The following is a 24623-nucleotide window of genomic DNA, read 5'->3' as shown; positions in this document are numbered from 1 at the left end:
TTTAAGAAAGGAAAGATACATTTTGAACCTTGAAAATACATCTGCAACAAATTTCAACATTATATAATATACATGTCAAAACACAAGCTATTTCAAAGCCTTACATTACGGTATAACTGTTCTTAACGTATAAAATTCTCACTCCGTTTTCAAGTCACATCAAAGGTGATAGGTTTACTCTAGCTAAACAATTATGCACTGATGAAAATGTAATGCCAAATTTGTCTATTTATCAGCTGAATAAAAGGCTAATGTTATCAATATCTTCCTCTTTTTGTAACAACTCAATCCCGGGGCAAGGATGCCTAGTTCACGCAACGAATCAACTCTGTGCAACACCACAGTAAACTGCCCCTGGACAGTCCTACGTCTCACTTCAACCCTGATGCATGTACAGATTTACTGTACTGTTCCTTAGTCAAATAAAAAATAGGATTATGATGCTGCTTATTATAACACATGTTAAAATGGATAAGATACTGACTATCTTGGAGATTCATAGCCCTCAATCTATGAAGATAATTTAGAAAGCTGTTAAATTCTTATTAACTTGCATTATTATTTATCTTTGCACTAGTTTTCACTACCATTTATTTTTGCAAGGAGTAACACAGCAAGCTTCAAAATTAAGTTTAAACTTACCTTAAAAAAAAATAATTTTTTTTTCAGGAAAACACTAGTAAGCTAACATTACCAGATACATATAAAAAAGTATTCAAAATACAACACACACACAAGTTCACCACAAGCTATACTGTGATATAGAGAGCATTATCACATTATACAACCTTGCCATTCAAAAATTGTGGTGTTTATTTATATCAATTATTGGTTGAAAGCACACAAAAACTGAACTGCTTCATACCCTTCCCACAGAGCAAATTATTATTTACTTTGAAGTGGCCAAGAACGAAGGCAACAACAAACCAGCACTTTCCGAGGTCATGTACAGCACATACATACTAAATCAGGCCTAAGATGATGCATTAGGTTTATTTAGGTCTAGGCCAGATAAAGTTAATTTCTAAGTTAATGTTCCAATTTTTTTAAGATGCCATTTGGAGTTTTCCAATAGTACAAAATGCAAATTTTTGTTGGCATGCCAGAACATTTTTGTATGTTTGACCAATAGTTGCTTTTAAGTGCTATCATTTTTGAAGGATGGGTTGCATTATCATATATGTACAGGAAACAAATCAAACCATGTGTTGTTTCTAACAGCTGCAAAATACAACATAATTCTTTTTCACCCAAAAGTGAGAATTTCTGCAGTTTTGCCCACAAAAATGCTTCATGAGCTGAAAATAAAATCTAGTTTTGTCTTATTAATATTAGGAATATCACAGTGTTCACAATAATGCATGGCATTACATCTAAAAGCTACCAACCATAATATGCACATAATTACCCAATTCTCAAGTGCACAGGTTCAGTGATTCAATATTCAACAATGACAATCCATATTTAGAACAAATATTGAAATACTGTGGCACTGAAAAAACCTAACCTGGAAAAAGTCATGCTTTTGTGCCATCCAGAAGTCCCCAAATGTCGGATACAGCAAGATATTCACTGCTGATGCACCTAATTATTCTGGAAGAATGATAAAAATCTTCAGTTTGTAAATCCATGCCGATGTTTACATTTTCAATATAGGAAAGCATAAGGAGTTAAGTGAAATGAAATATTCCTTTCTGAGCAATTTGTCAGTTAGCTTCACTGGCCAGGTCCATGGTTCACTCAGGGTACCCCATAAACACCTTACGCTCTAGTTGACTTTTAACACGAAACTTTACAAATAATCTTGCTATGTAATTTCGGGATGGGAATTCAGTGGAGATTCTAATTCAGTCTGACCACTAATAGATCACTCACTGCAAGACAGTATAATAGAAGCAAATCACTAAACATCCCCCCCCCCTACATGCAATTTTGGGGGATTGGAAGGATAGCCAGTTATTGCTGCCACCTGGTGGTGATTGGTGTAGCTGATAGCTACTACTCAGTAGTTAGAGCAATAATGGGCTATCCTTGTGATCCAAGTTATCACTATTGTGTGTATAGAATGGTTTGTTTTTGCTCCTTAATCTTATAGGAAGCAGTCTCTTGGAATGAGAAACCTCTCTACTGTATCTCTGTCGCTTAAACATTGTGGCAAGGCCATTTACAAAGGTCTTTGTCATAGTGGGAGATGAAAGTCAACTAGTGAGTAGCGTTCTGAGTGGATCCAGGACTTGGCTAAGGAAGTAACCAAGGTACTTCTCAGAAAGAACGAGGCAAAATATTTTAATAGGAAACCAGAAAAAAATTAATGAACACTATGGAGTGAGGAAATATAAAGTTGACCAATGGAATAACTCAACTTTTAAAATACTTGTACTCTCACTCTGGCCACTGAAATGACTATGCTACTTTGACCCTACCAGGAACTTGTTAAAAAAAAACAGCAGTGAATGTTGTGAAACACCATTTTCTGGACGAGACCCCGGAGGCTCCCTGGAGCTATCCAGGCTGATATGGATATATTAGACTTTGGCATCAGTCAATGTGAATGGGGTTCTAGGCCTACTGGGGACCACGAGCCACAGCTTGGCCTCCTCAGACAGGCATGAGGAGCAATGGCCTATAGAAATGCACATGTGGTTATGAAGCATTCTATGTCTGCCATCGTCCGGGTCAGGCACCCAGAAAGGTAAGCATCCCAAAACAAACTGCTACTCTGGTTGAACCTACTACTGAAAGTCAAATGAGTGGATAGAACTCCCAAAATAAAAATGAGCAAACGAGCATGACATCACCACGTCACTTGTCTGGCCCCCCACCCCTCCCCCAAGAGGGGGAAGGGGGAGCCCCAGACCCTCGTGCCGGCGATCCACCCTGCAGTTCTGAGGCTGGATATCAAAACACGCAAAAAAAATACCATCCAGGGGGAGGGAGGGTTGCCGGGAAGCCTCTGGGTCTCACCCAGAAAATGGCATTTCATTACATTCAACGCTGGTTTTCTGTGGGGAAACCCCTTCAGTTTCCTGGAGCTACTTCACAAAAGAGAAGGAAAAGAGGGATGCACCCGGGAGGCATATGCCACACGCAACTCAAATTGTTGCTCAGCAAACGAGCCAGTAAACCTGAATTTAGACACTGGGAAGAAGGGAAACCGGGGCAACCCAAAGTACGACCCCGGACACAGAAGTCGAGGCGTGCAAACAACGACAGAGAGCCACAACCGGACACAACACATGATGCACCCCCGTCCTAACCAATCAAGCATCGACAACTCAAGGACCCCTCCGGAAAGCAGACATCTCAGTCCAAGCAGAAAAGAAGGAGACGGCTGCAAATGAACAAACCAAACACCAGAAACCCCTGTGCCAGAGGAGAGCATGAAGCTCCCCCGACCCGATCCCAAGAGGCCAACAGGAAAAGAGCTGAAGAGAAATAATCCTGAACTGAAGGGGCCACCACAAACCAAGGGGTAAGAGAGATATGAGAGCACCCTGTCCAATGACCAGGATGGCTCAGGTGGCGCATGAGCAGGCCAGAGGTGAAACAATGCTCGAGACAGCTTGCGAAACAGTGCAGAACGAACATCAATGCCGAAAACAAGCTGCAACGGCTCCGCCAGCGCCACACGATATGAAGCGATAGGATGCGGCAGAAGATGAAGGTCCGGAATAACCACGAGAGAAAGGACAAGACAACCTTTACAGAAAGAGAAATACACCTACGAAGAGACCAAAAAGAAACGGAAGGACCGCCAAGAACTTCATACTACCTCCGAGAAGAAGCACGCAGGTAGGACACCAGTAACGAAACCACCTGATCACCATACAAGTGGTGATAGACTTTAGTCAAAAGACCAGACGCGAAGACTTGAGGAGAAAAGTGAACCAGCCACACGACGGACCGGACCGATCCGCTGAGAGAGGCGGAGCCATCGGAAAACCCCTGGGTTCGGACACCGAGCAAGCAGCGTCTGAAACTAAGGCTGGGCCGACCACAAAGGGGCCAAGAGGACTACTCTCCCCTGATAGGTCTCCAAGCGAGCTAGGACTAGGAGCTAAAGGGAACCCCAACCTTGACCAGTCCTGAGGAAAGCAGAGACCCCGAGAGCCCAGCAGAAGAGGCACCCGAAGTGACCAACCCCCAAAGAGCCAAGGACTACATCGAACCCCCGCGGTGCAGACAAGAACTACCCGGGAATGTTCCAAATGGAGCCAAAAGAACGCTAGTTCTTATGCATATGTAGTGTGCTAATAATGCAATTTCTCTCTCTTCAAGCGATAATATCCATATCTGTTTTATCAGTCCCTTCACACATTTACATAATATTTACAAATCTCTATACTGCACTGTGCATGCAAATTACAAGGTTAACAATAATGCCAAATGAAAGACTACTTACATTTCAGTCATTACTCTGAACTTCCATTACTGAAGACTGAGACTCGGGCCGAGGATGCTTTATTCGAAGTTCTTTCGCCATTTCTATGTTTTTCAAATTTATTCCTAGTGACCGTGCTCTTCTCCTTGATCTCCACACCTGATGGAGCATAAACTCAATGTCTTAGCTGTTATAAGGAAAATATTCAGTAATTTGCTTACCGATAGGACAATTCACACTTCTTTGCAATCGTAATGTTAGACAGATGAAGGATAACATCTTGCCAAAATTGCATTCACCCCCCGAGATGTTTTCACACAACATTCCTTAAGAAATTGGAAAGGGGATATAAATAGGGCACTGAAAACCCTCAAACTAAGATAAAAACTCATAATAATAAATTTAAATTGGAGATACAGTATTTAAATACAGAAAATGGGTGTAAATAAGCTCTGCCAAGTATGGGTCAGAAGTGTTGTCGTGTATGCGGTCAGTAAGCTGTTGCAGTGTTCCTTAACTCTTATACAGTTCTAATCACTTGGGAGCCATTGGCCTGCATGTTTCAAGCACCTGGAGATTTATTTAAGGTGCCTCATTTTATTCATAAGCCCCACCTATTGTAGGGAGATGTCATTTGACACTAGAGTACCTTAGTTTCTTTCCTGGGGCTTAATAAAAGGATGCGAACCTTGTCTGGCACAGTATCATCCAGCAACTGAATGCCCTGGGTGGATGCATTCCCCCCTGAATGCATCAATGGTTCCATTATTGGAACCATTGATGCTGTGCAAATTTGCAAGGACTTTGGTGAACCTGGAAGATCTTTATGATGAAGAGGAAAATATATAACAAGTAGTTAACTTGAATATTATTCCTCAGAATGTGAAATATGCTGCTCTAACAGCAAGGGATGACAGAGTGAGGAGTGAGCATGTGGGTGGTGACTGATACAATGCTGCACTGACATCACCATCACTTCCAGTTGCCAATTGGAACATGTTTGTTGTGTAACAATATATGGCAGCTCCTGTTTATAGTGATCTTGTTGCTAGTTAGATCATGCCAGTTGTGGCAATATATTAGTATTCACAGCATAAGATAGTGTTATAGTTTTGTCTTCACCAAGTTGCCAAATGTGATGAAAATAGTAATATTGAGATCTGTTTTTTGTAGTCTAGTGTTTAGTGTAGTCGGATAGGTGTTTATGGTGCAAGTACAATACTGTACCATGCATGATGCATCATATTTACAAGATACAAGATAAATCACACAACCCATTACAGAAATGTTTAGAATAATTACAAAACATTTACCTTAATCTTGTGATCATCACTGACAGTGACAAGCATTTCAGGATCTCTCGGATTGAAGGCGACAGCATTAACCACATCTCGATGTGGTAAACGAGACAAGCAGACACCATAGTGACGCTCCCACACGTAACCATGTCTGTCCTCTGCACCACTGTGGGGATAAAGTAATACAGGTTATCTTGAGATGATTTCTGGGCTTTAGTGTCCCCGAGGCCCAGCCCTCGACCAGGCCTCCACCCCCAGGAAGCAGCCCGTGACAGCTGACTAACACACAGGTACCTGTTTACTGCTAGGTATCAGGGGCATAGGGTGAAAGAAACTCTGCCCATTGTTTCTCGCCGGCGCCCGGGATTGAACCCGGGACCAGTAATAAAGTAATAAAACCCGGGTGAAGTAATAAAGCAATAACCTTAACTGTAACCTTTCCACTCCAGTGTAGGAAGAACCCAGTAGGAAACTGACAACCTTCTTTATCCACGACATAACTTTTCAAGGGAATATAAATAATGCTTTAAATAAATCAACACATAAATACAACACAAAATGATGGTATTTTGTAAGTTTAGATTCAGAAAAGACCTCAGTAAACATTGGTTTTAACCCTTAAACTGCGCAAAACCTCATATGATGTGTGACATTGAACTCAGTTTTTTAAATTTTCTGGAACTCTTTCAAATGTTTTGTGAATAATCTACTAGGCAAATGCTCCAACTTTGATACCAGTGTAACTTGAAAAACAAGAAAATAAAAAATAATTATAAAATTGAATATTGAAAACTTCAGATTTTGAAATTAGCTGCAAAAATATAAAAATATCACCAACTGTTCATTTGGTGTTATTATGCTCTCAGAATAGCATATGATCTTCATTTTCATATATTTAGATTACATGTTTTCAGTATAGTTTACTGTAAACAAAAATTTGTCAATATGGCATTTGAAAGATGCGCAAATTTAGACAACAAAATTTTTTAACTCTAAACGTTTAAAGTTTATGAAAAATCAATTCTATAGGGATTGTAGAACAGACAGCTGTGCACACTACACATTCTCATCTGCTCCCTCAGATACTTTTTGAGCCTGAACCCATTTGGACCATGAGAACAGTATATCACTGTGCTCGGGCCTTTCCCTTAGCCTGGAAAGGATCATTGCTGATGATACTGATGGTAAAAGATGGGTAAGGGAGCCAGTGGCGAGTCTCACCGTAGTCATCACCAAGGCACCAAATTATGGTAAACAGAAAAAAATCTCTATCCCCAGTAGCACTCCTACTACAATTTATTTGCAACTCAATAAATGCTAATTAGCACTCTACAATCTACTGCTACCAACTATGTTACTTCCTGCAACCACCACCCTACCAGCACACAGGGTCGGAGGAAGCTGGATTCAAACTTTGATCTTAGACCACCCCTAGCAAGCTTGGAGAGAGGGGACAGAGGGGTGGAAACAGGAACATTTGAGGGACTAGCATAGAAAGTAGTTGCCTCACTACTTTCTAAGCTGACTCCCTCCAGCACTGTTTACTGATAAGGTGCTCTTATCTAATGGAGGTGAGAGGCAGCATAGTTGGTAATGCCAATTAGCATTCATTGTGACTGCTTATTAGTGCTTGTAGGGTTGAGGGTATTGCATTCTATTAAGCTATTGTGATGGCTTGAGTTAAACTTGCCATTGTCTCTAGTACCAATTTTTTATCCCTGACAAGACCATTTGTGCCCTGTGGCCGAGCCCCAGGGCTTGGGCACAAGACCCGAGCACAGTGATATACTGTCCTCATGGTCCAAATGGGTTCAGGCTCAAGAAGTATCTGAGGAAGCAGATGAGAATGTGCACTCACCATGCAACACAATGTTCACTCGTCTTGCTACATATTATGCATTCACCCTAAAATATACAGCATTCACTGTAAGAGAGACCCCCCTTGTGTAGGGAGAAATAGCAGTGTATTATGTAAGAGAGAGACCCTTGTGTAGGGAGAAATAGCAGTGTTAAATGTTGAAAAACAGTCTGGAACTCTTACCCCTTTCAGATGTACAGAGCATCATCTCAACAGGAAAATGTAATCTCCAAAACAAACAAAAAAAAATGTAAACAGAAGGGATAAAATGGTTAACAAAAAGCAGATTCAATGCAAGAAAATATAGAGAAACAACAGTGTTAAATGTAGAAAAACAGCCTGGAACATTATAAGACATATAAATGAAGTATTGGGAAATGTGTATGACATGTATAGGGAGGGGACATTATTGGCACCAGGCAGGCAGGGACATGTGCAACCCCCTATCAGTCACTTGGGAGAGGGAGGCAGGGAGAGCCAGACCAGTGTTGTGGATGTCTCCAACAAATATGATAAGTGCAGTATTATAGATGTTTATAGCGGTGCTTCCCCTTTTCTTTATGAGTTAGAGATAGGAATTTGTGGAAATAAGGATTTTTGGAACCCTGTGTGTAGGGAGAGTGGTGTGGTTAATTCAGGTGTATGTGGTCAGCTGCGTGTCACATGGGGGGGTTATCCACATTTATTTTGTATATTTATTTGTAAACCCAGGCCCTTTGTAGTGACCTATGAGGAGTGGAATAGAGTAATGACCTTAAGTCCCAGGTTGTAGAGGGAGAAGGAACCTCCCCCCCCCTTTTTGTCTATCATTCTTGTGGTGGATCCAAGTAAACCCCCCTCCCCATTCTAAGAAGTGTGAGGAAATCTGGTATTTGTTAAATAAAATTCTTTTTGTAAAATTGTACCCCCAAGGTGTATTTCTTGTCCCATGTAGTTAGAACTGGTGACTATTACTATATAGACCCCTGCACTTCCATTATTTATAAGAAAGTAAGAGCGGGTGTTGTTAGCGATACTTTAGGGTACGGCTTTCAATCTCGTACCTTACATCCCCTTATAACGTAACATACTGTGCACTCACCCAGTAACATCATGCACCCAGCCAAAAGCGTACCAAGCACTCACCTTGCAACATACTGGTGAGAGACATCTAGGAAGATAAAGAAGCACTCATCATTGGGCGTATAAGCCTTATGGGACCGCAACATTGTCCCTACCTAAAGCCACAGATAAGTAATGTAATAATTAGCAAAGGTCAACTTCACAGTTGGGAGAAGAAAACACATACTGTATCTTACATCAACCAATAATTCATCACTCTCATAATGACATTTTTAAATGTAGATCAATTTACCTATTACATAATGTTTTTACTTAATATCAGCATTTTGCTATACTGTATAATGTACAGTTATAATTATTAATATTATGATTTTTATTATGTGTATATGTATGTTGAAGGGGGGAAAACCCCTTCAGAGAAAATAGATATGTATAGAAAGAAAACGATGCAAGAGAACTTCAGAGAATGAGGAAAATAATAATTAAGCATATGTTTGAGAGATATAGATATTACAAAGGACATAATCAAAAGGGGGAAAAAACCAGTGATCATGTGGTTGGTATTGTCAATGAATATCTCACATACACATGTCTCAAGTGTGGTGCTTAGAAAGTCTACATGAAGCATCCAGCAAGCAAAGATAGAAAAATAAAACCTGAAATGATTCATATATTAATAACTAGAAGAGTAATTATACTAATCAAAGATAAATTTTTTGTTGTGTTCTATGCTTTATAAATGCTAAAACTAATGGAATATCAATTAATTGTTCCTCATAAGCATTGACAACTATAGAATTCAAATAACCAGTATTGTACTTTGTAGCTAATTTAACACTACATATTTCTTCAAGGGTATTTGGACATTAACTATAGAGCTACAACCTTAATATAAACTATTAAAAACCTTAAAGTTTATTCAAAACACTATATTTCTGAAGGTATATTTACCTCTGTCAAGTTAGTCAGATCGATAACGTGAAGATCTATTCCTTCAGCAATACGTGGTGGGCTAAGAGGACTATCAATGACACAGTTGGCTTGCCACGGCCTACTGTTGACATACAGGTACCTGGTGATAAAAGATGGAGTACGGTTATGAACTAAAATTTCTATGATTGTTGCGATTTTCAAGAGAATGTCACTTTACAATTATGATGGTTCAGACTTCAAAATTAATAATCTCAATATTGATAACAATACAGTATTTTAATATTATAAATGAGTATAATATTATAAAGTGCAAAATTGTTAAACAAAATTTCTCATGTTTCACAACTTTTCATATTTAAATATTAATCTAATAACTTTAAGAATATTTTAAAAAATTCTGTGAATGCAGAATCTTCAAGTCTTTTACTTATTACCCATTTCTGTACACACACACACACACTAGGTGAGTACACACACACACACTAGGTGAGTACACACACACACACTAGGTGAGTACACACACACACACATGGTGAGTACACAGATTCAAACATTACTGCCAACCAAAACACTCATAGCACTTGACCAGAGACTGCATAATTATTTGTTACTATTAAGTACAGTACATGAATGACCACCACCATACACAAAGATATTTATGCTGCATCACAAGAATGGTAACCTCAGTCAAACGAAAACACATTGTTCAAAATTGAAAGTAGGTTTACAAAATATGAAAATGAAAAAAACTAGAGTACTATTAAAGAAGAGCTTATTTAAGAATGAAACTTAAAATAAAAAAATGGCTATCAAGCAAGGTGATTTTTAAAGGCAGATAAATTAAAATCAAATACATGAAAAACAATATTGATGAATAAGAGGCTTTTAAATTGTTATCCACACGTCCGTGGAAATAAACATTCCATTCACAGTTCCTTATTAAGACCACTCAATAGCTCGGTCGATAGAGCTTCGGCCACACACACGTGGGGTCCACGGTTCGAGTCTCCTTCAGCCCAGGTGAATGGAGTGGAATAAGAGGCTATATTACTTTCCCCTTAATGCTTTGTTATGATATACCAGTACTGTATCTATGCCGCTGTCCTAACTATTTAGTATCACACATCACTCCAATGGACACCAGTAACCTTACACATAATAACTTTATCCTCAATGTGTTTCATTTGAAGATATAATAATCTTTCCAAACTACCTCAATTTACATTTACAGTATATACATTTTGAGGTTATCTTGAGAGGATTTCGGGGCTTTTAGTGTTCCCGCGGCCCGGTCCTCGACCAGGCTTCCACCCCCAGGAAGCAGCCCGTGACAGCTGACTAACACCCAGGTACCTATTTTACTGCTAGGTAACAGGGGCATAGGGTGAAAGAAACTCTGCCCATTGTTTCTCGCCGGCACCTGGGATCGAACCCAGGACCACAGGATCACAAGTCCAGTGTGCTGTCCGCTCGGCCGACCGGCTCCCATCCAGGGGCAAACATATGTGATTATTTTCTATGAATCACATTCCATTGCCAATTTCAGTTTCCATATCTCATCATTCTAGACTATTAAATAACCCAGAAAGCTGACTCTCCAAGCATTCCTCAAGCACTTCTTCCACAGAGCTTCAGTCTCAGTGTCTTAAATTAAACTGATGTCCCTTAGTTTTGTCAATTATTCTTTGAAGTTATCTTCAGTACTTTCATTGATTGAATGTTTAATTCTTAATTCTTTTTCCCCTGCTTTCTATCCAGTCTATGACTATGGACACATTTGATTTCTAAATTAAAAGATTATGGTCATATAACAGCTAGTGCTTCTTATTCTGAAGACCAACAGGAACATTTCATCGCATAAACATACTGGTCAAGTGTAAGAGTGGAATCTAATTTTAAAGTTAAAGAAAAATAGTCTGTAAGTGTTCACAAGTTGTAAACTTATGTCTAGTGATCTACTGTCCATTAATACACTGGTAATACAGTACTGTATTGGAAAAATAAGGCAAAATAACAGACAAAGAATAATTACAATACCTGTGATCAGGAGACAGCCCCATTCCTATGATATGTCCATTCAGATCAATTAAGTGGTCAATAGGGTCAAATCTCTCAGCAACCGAGTCATAATCAAGCCTGAAATGATAGGTATATTTTTTTACAATCATCATTCAACAAGACATTTAATTAAACAAAATTCCTAGCAAGGAGGCATATGTAAAATGATGAGCACACATTAAGATCACATTATGGTGGAACCTCAGTTTTCAAATGCCCGTTTTCGAAGTCTTCGGTTCTCGAGCTCAATTTCTTTGAAAAATTCAACTCGGTACTCGAAGTTTGCCTTGGTGCTCGAGTTTGTTGATACACGTATGGGCCAACTGAGCACATGGCATGCTTCAATTTGCCAGTGTCTCCCGCCTAGTGATCGCACTTGAATTCTTTGCGAAGAATTTCATTGTTTTTGTGCTTTTTTGGTTTCTGAACACAAAAGTTCTCACCATATAGCCGGGAGGGAGCCGGTCGGCCGAGCGGACAGCACGCGGGACTTGTGATCCTGTGGTCCTGGGTTCGATCCCAGGCGCTGGCGAGAAACAATGGGCAAAGTTTCTTTCACCCTATGCCCCTGCTACCTAGCAGTAAATTAGGTACCTGGGTGTTAGTCAGCTGTCAAGGGCTGCTTCCTGGGGGTAAAGGCCTGGTCGAGGACCGGGCCGCAGGGACACTAAAAGCCCCGAAATCATCTCAAGATAACCATGGATTCCAAGAAAGTCAGTGGTTAAGTTCAACCTAAGAAAATAGTTGTGAGGATGACGATAGGGGAAAAACAAGAGCTCATTCATAGTGAGACAATGTGATGTCTCACTACAGACAAGTGTTAAAACATAGGGAAAAACAAGTGTCTTTAGACAGATTCTTAGTAAGACAAGCAAGCAGTGAGCCACAACCAGGTCCTAGTGGTATGCCTGCAAAACTTAAGAGAAAGTACCTCAGAAATGTAATCACTGCAGATATAATGGAAGGGGACTCCACTTCCAAACACTAACACCTCTCCTCCTTTCCCCTTCCTCACTGTCTGAGGAAGGGGGGGAGAAGTATTATTTGCCACCAACAGTCCTCAGTAAAGATAAGTACCTAAGAGTATTATTCTGTATAAAATGTAATTTTTTAGTTAATATATTTGGGGGTGTGGAATGGATTAATTCAATTTACATTATTTCTTATGGGAAAATTCGGTACGGTTTTCAATTATCTCTGGGAACGGATTAAATTCGAAAACTGAGGTACCACTGTATATATAACCATATATATATAACCATGTATATAAAACATAAATACTGTAGAATGAAATTACCAGAAAGTGAGGTGACCAACACAATAATGAATAAGCAAGAATTGTAGAGACATTAGTCTATTAACTGTAATGGGTAAAGTGTATGGCAGTACAGTGATTGGTCGAGTTCATGGAATACTGTATCAGAGAAACTGAACAAGTCTAATTAATAACACAAGTTTCATTGTGGAAGAAGATTTGTGAAACAGATATATATATATATATATATATATATATATTTGTCCTGAAAAAAATAGTGGAGAAGACATGCTAGAAACTTTGCAAGGGAAACATAGTCTTGATGGAATTGGAGAAAGCGTATGATAAAGATTATGGAGAGACTTGCTGTAGTAACAAGCATGTATAGAGTTGGCAGAAGTCTGTTAAATGCAGTCAAGAGTTTTCATGAAGAAAACAAAGCATGTGCAAGAGTTAACAGTTCAATGAGTAACTGATTTGACATTAACATTAGCATGTGAATGCTGTATAATATTTCATTGGTTATTTAACATATATGCATGGATGAGATGAGGGCGTTGAAGGTAAAATACAAAAAATGGGATGCTGCTGTGGATGATTTACTGTAGTGGTGCCAATTTTTTGTGATTTTTGTGCAGTGTGCAAGACATTTAATGTATTGGTGCCATATATGAATGGTTCACTTCTTTTTTAAACAGTCAACCACTTGGATTGGATGGCAGAACAATGGCCTCGGTTCTTGCAGGACGGCGTTCAATCCCCAACTGTCCAAGTGATCGGGCACCATTTCTTTCCACTATCCTCTCTCAATCCTTATCCTCCTATCCCTTTCAAATGCTATACAGTCATAATGGCTTATTGCTTTCTCCTTATAATTACCTTATTTTTTCCCAAACAGCTCTTTTATGCTTTCTGTGTTGTCTCCCTGCCCTCTGTTTTTGGGAAATATGATAACAATGAAGGTAACTTATAATGCTCTACCTCTATATAGAAAGACAATACAAACACTATAGTAAATAACTAATATTACTGCGACTTGCACCATTAAATTTAAAGATCCTGGTGCATACATTTTAGCTTATGACTCGATTATAATCTCTAAGCCTTATTCTACCATTTTCAAATAAAGCTCATCTCAATAATGTCAAATCATTGCTCGATTAGACTAGCCCAAATCCCGTTATGAATTTTAAATACTACGGTAACTAAAACACACACACTATATATAAAATACTGTTGAACAAATTTAACGTACTGAATCTCTCCTGGTACAAGCAAATACTTCATCTGAACGCTGAAACAAATTGTACCTACCAGTTAGGGTCTTGAAAAAGACCAAGATTTCGCAACTCCCGCTCCTGCTTTCTCTGCTGAATTCTCTCTCGTAAGCATGGTCCAACCTCCAGTACAGTGGGTATTGAGAACTTCTTTATTCTCTTAAAACCTGAAAAAATTAAACAATTTGTACTTTTTTTTAAACTAGACAGAGCATGGTTTTATCATATAAGGATGATAGAAAAAATGTATCTTGCATTCCTCCATGTCAGCATATCTTGCAATACACAAATTTGAAATAGTTGTAGATTTTATAATTTCTGATATAGTAAGGGTTATGATTTATCTGCTCACAGCAGTGAGTAGGTGTGAAGTGTCGAGAAAGGAAATAACAACTCTAGACATTTGGATAGCACCAAAATTAATAATGCTTAACTGTTTGTGGAATAACCTGGACATAGAGCTGTCTAGATGCAGTATCCCGAGGCATGCCAGGAGAACACAGGAAGTCAAAAGTGTGTCTGGACACAAACACACCAAACACAGGAGAAACCTAATTCTAGTAAACATCCCAAATTGCATATACCACTTCCTCGCTGAAACATTGGGTTGCCTACCAGCCAAGAGGGGACAGAAACTTGTTACCACACCCATAAAGTGGGAAGAGAGAGAGAGAGAGAGAGAGAGAGAGAGAGAGAGAGAGAGAGAGAGAGAGAGAGAGAGAGAGAGAGAGAGAGAGAGAGAGAGAGAGAGAGAGAAGGGGTCTGGTTCCAAAGCTTGGTTCCAGTTCCACAACAGGAAGAATAAGACCCATCATACCTAACCAGAAAGCAGGCAAGACTGAGGGTAGCAGCACAAGATGAGCATCTTTGTCCCATCTTGAGGGATGAAGAAATACACCAAAGGACAACAATAGGAAATGTCAGACTGACACTGAGATGGAAGGAAATTAAGTCCTCCAAACAGGGGATAGATGCCATCTAGTCTAGTTACCAATACTCAAAAGGAATACAAAAGAAACCAAGAAGCCACCTTGGATTCATTCTCAGACCATCTGCTCTCTGCCTCCAAGGAAAATTAAGACTTCCAAGTACCCTAAGACTGAATAGAAAGGAAAGCTGGAGCACCATCAAGTAAGGCTGCAGACTATCTGTGGGCACAAGGCCAGATTCCAAGATCTCTGTTGTTAACCTTGTAGAGTTGCATGAGTTCAGGAGCTGCAACCAGTGAAGGTGGTGGCAACTAGGTCAGTGGTCCCTACAGTCAGCTCCTCCCTCCCTCTTTTACTATTTCACTATTTATTCTGTATATCTGCTGAGATTTCTTGGATAGCCTTAATAGGTTTACTTGCTTGCAAATGGCACTTGCATTGTGAGGCAGTGTACTAATGGTGATACGGAAGAGGCAGTGTGGGGGTAGTGTACATGCGGCAGTGTAGCAGTGGTGGCAATGTAGTAGTGCCATGTGGAGGCAGCATACTGGTGGTATGGGGAAGGCAGTGCACTGGCGGTGTAGGTGAGGCAATGTAGTGGTAGTGTGGAGGACTGTAACTACCACAGGTACTGAGGAGGGGCCTGAGCCAAGTAGTAGTCCACCACCACTGCATGAGCAGCAGTGGTGGCTGGGAGGCCAATAGCAAAATTTGTTTAAAGAAACATCTTACCAATTTGATGAGGGGAGTAGGTTTTGGAGCCTGTGGTGAAAATGAGGAACTTATCACAATCTTCAGCCAGAGACATAGGGGGCATCGGCTCAGTGTCTTCCTCCCAATCAACAAGTTCCTCCTCCTCTCTAGCTTTAACTTTGACTCCCTCTTGCTCCATTTTTTCCTTGAAAGTTATACAAAAACAAATTAAAATTAAGCCTCAATAAGCAATCAATTCCTCACATAATAATAAACATTCAAAATATTTACCAAACCTAATCTAACCTAGTAATATATTAATTTCTCTAATAAATGGAAATTTACCCTTTCTTGTAATCAAAATGTAGTGTGTTACAAACAAGTAAATTAACCCCATTTTCTTATTCTTACAGTTTCCTTGTGCATGTACTAGATAAGACTTTCCACATAACAAAAATAAGAAACTAAAACTTAAGTGATAAAAGAAAATTAATGTGTGAGGCAAAAGGCAGGTGAGAAAGTGGCACTTGGACTAGAGTGTACAAATAATAATACGGAGTGCATGGACAAAATGTGGGCCACTCCAAGCAACAGCCTGGTGGACCAAACACTCTCAAGTCAAGCCTGGCCTCGGGCTGGGCTTGGGGAGTAGAAGAACACCCAGAACCCCATCAAGCAGGTATCATGCAGGGTGTTGGTGATGTCAAATACACAAAAATTAAGGTACACTATATATATTTCAAAGCTTTGCAATGCTGTCAGTATTACATGGAATACATATGCCATTCCTAAAGTTTAAATTTTATTATCCTGAAGAAACATCACTGAGACCCACTAATGGTATGTCTTGAGGTCTGACATAAAAGTATAACTGAGAGCAAAATTTCCCAAATTGTTTACTTATTTTTTGGTAATAATACATTTCTAAACAGGATAATAACAAGCAAAGAAAATTAAAGACATACATACAAAATATATATTCCTGACCCTTAACAGAATAACTCCATGCAAAAGAGAGAATATAATTCATACAACAGATTCATTTAGAAACAATTTATGAATTTAAATTACTGTACAATTCTATTGATGTGCTTTTCCTAGTATAAATATAAAAGACTGAATCCTATATGTCTCACATCTTATTTAATAAGATATTCTGAATTATGCTGTACATTGTTGACTTCAAAACAACGTTAAAAAGCAAAGCAATAATTAAATACCATTACTCCTTCACATTCAGCCGAGTTCCCTTCAGGCAGTTCAACTTCAGCACGTCTATAATCTTTAGTGTATGTGATTGGACTGGTGTAGACTGTCTTCTTATACAAAGGAGGCTCAATATTTTGTTGCTCGGTGACAGATGTCCGATGAACGCTTAATTCACGATGAGATGGCGGGTTACCTCGTTCAACAACCTATTGGGCAAGGTGAACATACAGTACATAACAAAATAATATTCACACTTAACATTAAAACATGAAAAAGCAAGAGAGTGGGGAAGGTCAGGGAGGAGGAAGCACATTACTGTGTTGCCAAAAGCTGTTTTATTGTCATCATCCCCCTATTTTCCATTTTCACAAGTTGGGGAGTTAAAAGCCTGGAAAAGGATAGGAAAGCAAAAGGGAAAAAAGAGATTTAAATTACAAGCATTCATTTGCCGAATTTGACACAGCAAACATTCTTCAGAGAGAACCACCATTGCCACTCTCCAGAAAAATCACCTACAGCTGCGCTCCGCTGCTTTATAAGACCAGATATACGCTGTACAGTAGTGCTTGTTGCAAGCTGCAACATACAAGGGCAGAGTTATGCCACCACAAACTGCAGCTGCCTGGCCTTGTTTCCTACCACACTTAAAAAAAAAAAAAAAAGTGTTGGATGTAATGAAACACCATTTTCTGGGTAAGTCCTGGAGGCTTCCCGAAGCTATACCGGGTGATATGTATGTATTAGATCGTGGCATCAGTCAATTCGAACGGAATTCTAAGCCTACCGGGGACCATGAGCCAGAACCTGGACTCCTCAGAGAGGTACGAGGAGCAATGTCCCATGTGGTTGGAAGTATTCTATGTCTGCCATCTACCAGGTTAGGCACCCAGAAAGATAAGCGTCCCAAAACAGACCCCAACTGGTGAAACATTGCTACTGAAAACTGAACTGCTAAGCAGAACTCCCCAATCTGAAAACAAGCAAATAAGCATGACATCACACCTGCTGAGATGAGGCATCAGTGAACACATCGAGCAAGGGCTCGAGTAGGTGCCACGTTACTGAACCCCAAAAAACCCGAAGAGGAAGCTGGCGACGCAGCAGCTGACGCAAGGCCCTTGGAGGCCAAACCCAACCATCGTGTGAGCGACAGAAAGGACGTCCCCGAAGAAACCAGAACAGACATTGAAGCCAAACCCGACCAGGCGGGTATACCAGCACGGCAAAGTTCAGACTCCCGCACAGCAGCTCGAGGAGTTGACAAGTGACCCAGGAACTCCCCCAGAAACAGCGGAAGGTGAGACCGCAGCCACAGCAATGACACCGGAGGGAGAGACAAGGAAGCGGTCCGAGAGTCCCAGACAAGACCAAGCCTGAGAGAGAACCAGATAGGATTTCCATCAGTTTACCAAGAACCCAAACCCGGCGAGCTGGGAAAGAACCAAATCCCTGGCGAGCAGACACGCGGACTGGCTGGGAGCCCACACCAGCCAGTCGTCGAGGTAGGCCAGAACCTGAATCCTTAACAGAAGCAAGCGGGTCACCATGACCCGAGTACAGCATGTGAAAACATGAGGTGCCAGATTCAAGCTGGATGGAAGGCAATGAAAGTGGTAAGCTTTATGCTCCATGACAAAACCGAGCCAGTCCCTGAACCCCGGATGAATCGGGATGTGCCAATATGCATCCCCGAGGTCCAGAGACACCATCCAAGCATATGGCTCCAAAAGAAGCTGGACCTGGGACAGAGTGGCCATCCGAAAGGAGGGGCAAAAGACCCAAGGTTCAGACGGGACAAGTCCAGAATGAACCTCAGGAGCAGGACAAACAACAGGGAAAGGACGAGGGAGCGCGGACGAAACCAAAGTCAAAGCGACCAATGCCAAGAAGTCCGGGTCCCCATGACCAAAGCAGGGCAGTCGCAAGGCATCCGGAAAGGCAACCAACCATTGGCGTTGCAGCAACCTAAACCGTGCATGCAATGCCGATGCTGCCTGCCCCCGATCAACGGTATTATCGGACTGGGTGAAATGGAGAACCAACAGCGAACACCACTTACAGGACTCCGGGTCAAAGGTCAAAGGTGTCATTGACCCAACAGGCAGCATGACGGAGGCAAAAACGGTGAGTGTCACCCTGAGACAAGGTAAACAGAACAACTTTCAAACTGGCATGAAGACTCAGAGGACACATCCATTGGACCAATGAGCCCCAATGGGTGTTTCCATTGCCCTTAGGCTGACTACTAAGGGAAGCCCAGGCAAGGTACTGCTAACTAGTTCTAACTACCAAATTCTAAATTCTAAATTCTAAAACTACCAAACAAACAACAAAAGCTGAATCCCTGCGATGTGTACAATCGCAGGGGCCTAGCTGGGGACGACCATAATAACAGAAGGTGAACTATGACCAAGGGGGGAAAAAAAAAAACCCCACAAAAGTGCAGCGTCTCCAGGGGGAATAGAACCGGCCACAATGATCTAAGACAAACTGCACAGTACCTTGTGCCTCAACCAGCGACGACACTACCTCCTACTCAAGGCCAAACAGTGGCTAAGCAAAACCCAAGTTGACCCCAAGGGCAGGCAATAACCAAGCAGCAAAATACCCTGCGGAGGTAGATCCCGAGTGACTTGTGGAAAGCAACCCCTAGCCAAAAAGGTAGTACTTACAAGGCACCTAGGAAAGAAGGCTCTAGACACAAGCAGCCCCAGCACTTCTTGAAATACTCCTGGCTCCCACACAACACAACAACCCCCACAAGGCACAGGTCTGCTAAGAATAAGGAGCCAGAGTCAAACGACCGCCACTCAACACATCAGCCTCAGGACAGGGGTTGGATACCCGGCACAGGGTCTGATCATGCTTATTTGCTTGTTTTCAGATTGGGGGAGTTCTGCTTTGAGGTTCGGTTTTTGGTAGCAATGTTTCACCAGTTGGGGTCTGTTTTGGGATGCCTAACCCAGTAGATGGCAGACATAAAATGCTTCCAACCACATGGGGGTTTCTATAGACCATTGCTCCTCATGCCTCTCTGAAGGGGCCAGGTTCTGGCTTGTGGTTCCCGGTAGGCTTAGAACTCCATTCGAATTGACTGATTGATGCCACAGTCTAATACATACATATCAGCCCGGTATAGCTCCGGGGAGCCGGAGGGGCTCTCCACAGAAATGAGGAAAGCTTTTCTTACCTCCTTTTCTTCGGTATTTTCTACTTTCGGTTCAACCATCTCTGTACTAGTGGAAGCATCAGGAGTCAAGCAGTTTGCTACAAGGATCGTGCGAACACTCGAGGCATTCCGATTGTAGAACTTGAATAGGCGGCTGATGATGGCACGGTGCTCAGAATTATTTTCTTGATTAGCTTTATTGAGCCAAATGACACTAGTACTAACCTGAAATGAGTTATTAATACAGTACTCTTAGATATACACAAGATCCTACATTCATGCTAAATTTTAATACATCCTTTTTGAATACGGTAACTTTAACATTTTAGATACACAAACAAATGCAGAACATAAACACTCAAAACTGCTAATAAATTTTAAAAAGTCTGATAATCAAAACATTGTAATTCCTTTTTATAACAAGGTTCTGATTTACAAAACTAGAAAAAGCAAAATTAAGATAAAGTTCTAGTGAAGAGTCTATCAAACCGTTCTTGAAAATACAAAACACTAAATGATTCTCCAAAAATTATTGATCCATTTATATAATAATACAACTTGAAGGATGGTAGACCTCACAATAAGAAAAGATTATACAGTACATAACCCCCAAGTCTAACTCTACTGTACTAAGCATAAGGCTATCTACAACGACCAATCTCAGAATCTAATAATGGCTAGCATATTCTGTTTTTGTGGGTTTTGTTATCTGTATAATAATAATAATAATTATTAATTTTATGTATGGTCATGAATTTTACCAGTGCATGGTACAGTAGTCTTCTCACTGTTACTGTTTCAGTCCACTAAGAGTTTTGGGAAATTCTGAAAACTGTGTTCATACTGTAAAGGCCTATATTTAGAGCAAACATATTCAATCTACAAACTTTATGAAAAATACTGATTTAAGACAACTTTCAAATTTTCCATCCAGCAGAATACAGCATTTCTTATTTATAAACATAAAACAAAGAGAATCAGCTAAATCTCCGACTCAAATTCAACTTTCCAATAAAGTATAACTTGCTTAATTTATCAAGCTCATATTTTTTACAGTTACCATCAGCTACATATATATAAACTTAAACAGGTTCTGGCAACTGATATCGGGACCTCAGACTATTTAAGGAATCATATACAGTACTATGATTAATCTTCTATATTCCATGGTAAATGCAATGGGTATTTGTTTTCCAACATAAAACAGAGAGGATTTCACTGCTAAGATGATTCATATTATTTATGAATCACAGCTTATGTCAGGTGAGGCAGAAGGCTCCCATACATCTTCACGCCCTATCTCATGCCACAAAAGAGCTTACACCATGTACAGAGGGGAAACCAATATTCATAATGCTGACAAAATCTAGTGTGCTCTCTGAAGCCTCCAGAGTTTATCTCTGGTACCACCAAGCCTTACTCTAACACACCAAGCCCCTCAGACCCCTCCATCCCCTACTGGGAGCCACGACCAGAATCTGGCTTGCTCTACGAGTGACGGAAGCAGAGGGGGATTGAAGATCAGCCACCAAACAGGGAAGGGGGGGGGGGGGTTAACAACCCACCAGAATGCATAGATGAAATAGAACAAGGGACTGCCTGAAGGAAATCAGGCACCTCACAGGACACAAGACAAATATCTTGTTTACCTATAGGTGCCTAATTTCCTTCAAGCATTGGCATGTTTTGTTGCACCTATGATCTCTGGTGAGTTTTCTCCAGTTTTGTGGTTAATCTCTGATCCCCTCCTTTTCTTGCCTTGCTAAGTAAGCCATATTCTTTTCTTGGCTCTTGGATTCAATCATCCAGAGTACAAAATAAATTTCTTTCAGCTAAAGTGATAACAAAACACTTTTGGCATTAACTGGTGGTCAAGTTGAAAACATTAAACAATTCTCATATATTATCAAGAAGTAACATTACATAATTCAATTCAATTTAATTCAATGTTTATTTAAAATTATTTGTGTAGTGTGTACAACATACATAAGAGTAATGTACTATTGTAGGGAAAGGAGTTGCACAATCTGTGAAGTCACTATTACGCAAAGCGTTTCGGGCAAAGCTTACCAAGTGAGCCAGCCAGTGCAGATCACCAGAGAGGAGGTACTGGTCATTGTACCAGGTTCCAAATATGTCGTAAGGTTTATTTAAGACTCTACATTGTAGCTGAAAATCACCTGCAAAATTAAATAAAGGCACTTTGTGAGTTAATGAAAATTACTAGAAGTATGCTTGAAAAATATAATAATAGTACAACCTATAAACATTACATTAAAGAGGAGGAAGTTGGAGGAGGGAACAATAATGGGGAAAAAAAAGAGAAGAAAAGGTGTTGGATGGAAGATGGCAATTCAACAATTATTCTCACTTAAAACCTCTTTAAATCTTATTATCCATGCATAAAACATATTTTAAATAATCATAAAATGGAGCTATTTATTATCGGCTAAGTTGTCACATATTTTACATTTTTTTTACTGCTTCACTGTACAGTACATGTATGAAGAGAGCTGCAGGGGACAGTACGTGTCTATGTAAAGTGTACATGTATGCAGGGAGTTGGAGGGGGGAGGGGCTATGCTTCTCTGTACAGTACATGTATGCAGGGAGTTGGAGGAGGTAGGGGTCGTCCTAACAGCATTATGGCCCCAGGGGCACACCAGTGTGATGGTGTCCCCCTACAACAACCACTCACAAGAATAAAATTTAAATGGTCGATAATATAACCATGTATTTATTTTATTGGCACTTCAACAAAACTGATGTTGAAACATTAAAAAATGCACAGGCGATGAGTCACAATAACGTGGCTAAAGTATGTTGACCAGAGAATGGTCCAGGACGGACCGAAACGTCGTCGTCCCTTCACCTTCTAGTGTGTGGTCTGGTCAACATTAAAAATACGCTGTAGAGCAGCAACTAATCAACTTGATAAACATTTGAACAATACGCAATGCTTGAAAAACACAATAATACTCAGTAAACTACACAGATTAGATGGCACAGTATGAAATTATTATGAACTTCTTATTATAACAAGCATTTGTGGTATTTCTTTTTAGAGAATTACTTTATTATTGGCTGGAATTCAATCATCTTCAGGATGTCATTTTCCATGCACATGAGTGAAAGCCAGTTCAAACAATGCTGCCCCATTGTGCTACGAAGCAGCTTTTTTACAAGTTTCAGTCTTGAAAAAGAACATTATCCTGTAATTTCGACATTCGGGAATACATATTTCAAATTATCTGAAATTATTTTTCTGTACAGGGCAGGGAGAGTCTTACAATTTTCATCAAGAGCCATGTAGTGCTTGAGATGCTCACATTCATTTAAAAAGTCATCATAATTCAGGTCTTTGTGATACATATTAGCCAGATGTTCCCACTTTTTCTTTAGTGCATCAGAAACAATGATTTTTCATTTTACTGAAGAAAAAACATATTTCCAATCTGTGAATAATGTTCGGCACATTTTGTCAGTTCAAAGGTTAGTGTTCAGAATAGGGAGGAAAGTTTCCACCTTGAATTTATCAGTTTTAATGAGAAGTACCTCTTCTGCTGAGCCATCATATCTACTAAGACGCACACTTCGTTTTCGTTCCTGTTTTTTCTCATCACCATAATCTGTATCTGGGACACATCTTCTTGAGATTATCTTGAGATGATTTCGGGGCTTTAGTGTCCCCGCGGCCCGGTCCTCGACCAGGCCTCCTGTCATTGAATTCATATTCACTAAATTTGTCTCTAGTTTCCTGAAGATAGGTTTTCATAAACTCAAGAAGATTCGTGGCAACAAGGATGTTCACATCCTTTGATTGCAGGACCTTGCTTTGTTTTGTTCATTTTTTGCAGCACGTTATTTCAAAGAATTGTGAGAAAGATTGTTTCCAGGTTTTCCATTTTGTTTGCTCAATCCTTCTGCCTCACGCCTTTTATTCACTTACTGTTCATTGTCACCTGATTGAGTATCCAGTGCATGTATTATTTTCTTGAAACCCTCCCATACAGAGCTGAACAGCATCTAAACGTGCTGACCATCGTGTGTCAGACATATGCTTCACCCCAAAATCTTTTCCAAAAGATGATGTCAATACATTCCAGCAATGAGTAGAAGCAACAAAAAATGAATACAGATTCTGAACAAAGTCAAAGAATTTGACAGTCTGTAGACAACACACTGCTGCTTTTACTCCCACCAAGTTCAGGCAGGTGTCCAGCACATGGGGCATAGCAAACTCATTGAGTTGATGGATCCATGCTTGCTTGCAATCTAGTATATCGTCCGGATACATTTGAGGCATTATCGTATGACTGACCATGGCAGTTTGATAGTGGAATTTTTTCTCATTAAGAAAATTCCTTGACAGTGTGTTAGATCTTTTGCTCCAAAAGACTTTTTTTTTTTTTACTTCAAGAATAGTCCAAAGAACCTGTTGTCACATTAATTCAATAAATTCCTCACAAATATTTGCAGATAAATATGATGGATTTCCACA

The 24623-nt window shown here is 40.1% G+C and overlaps 1 protein-coding gene across 3 annotated transcripts in view; it reads right to left on the bottom strand.

The window, feature by feature from the left end:
• The window catches only part of Fbw5 (F-box and WD repeat domain containing 5), a 78340-nt gene continuing 53717 nt past the window's right edge, over positions 1–24623 (bottom strand). For all 3 annotated transcript variants that reach the window (XM_069336319.1, XM_045758974.2, XM_069336320.1), the window contains 11 exons: positions 22193–22302; positions 20144–20347; positions 16965–17159; positions 15784–15949; positions 14160–14289; positions 11570–11668; positions 9551–9671; positions 8663–8754; positions 5695–5845; positions 4403–4540; positions 1–1593 (listed from right to left, as the gene is read on the bottom strand). In XM_069336319.1, coding sequence (XP_069192420.1) covers positions 4406–4540; positions 5695–5845; positions 8663–8754; positions 9551–9671; positions 11570–11668; positions 14160–14289; positions 15784–15949; positions 16965–17159; positions 20144–20347; positions 22193–22302 — 1403 coding nt within the window. In that variant the 3' untranslated portion in view covers positions 1–1593; positions 4403–4405. The remainder of the gene's footprint in view (positions 1594–4402; positions 4541–5694; positions 5846–8662; positions 8755–9550; positions 9672–11569; positions 11669–14159; positions 14290–15783; positions 15950–16964; positions 17160–20143; positions 20348–22192; positions 22303–24623) is intronic.

This window comes from Procambarus clarkii, chromosome 35 (genome assembly GCF_040958095.1).
Source record: "Procambarus clarkii isolate CNS0578487 chromosome 35, FALCON_Pclarkii_2.0, whole genome shotgun sequence".
Classification (NCBI taxonomy): Eukaryota; Metazoa; Arthropoda; class Malacostraca; order Decapoda; family Cambaridae; genus Procambarus; species Procambarus clarkii.
Note: the sequence above shows the minus strand (reverse complement) of the source record. Positions and strands in the feature narration are given on the sequence as shown.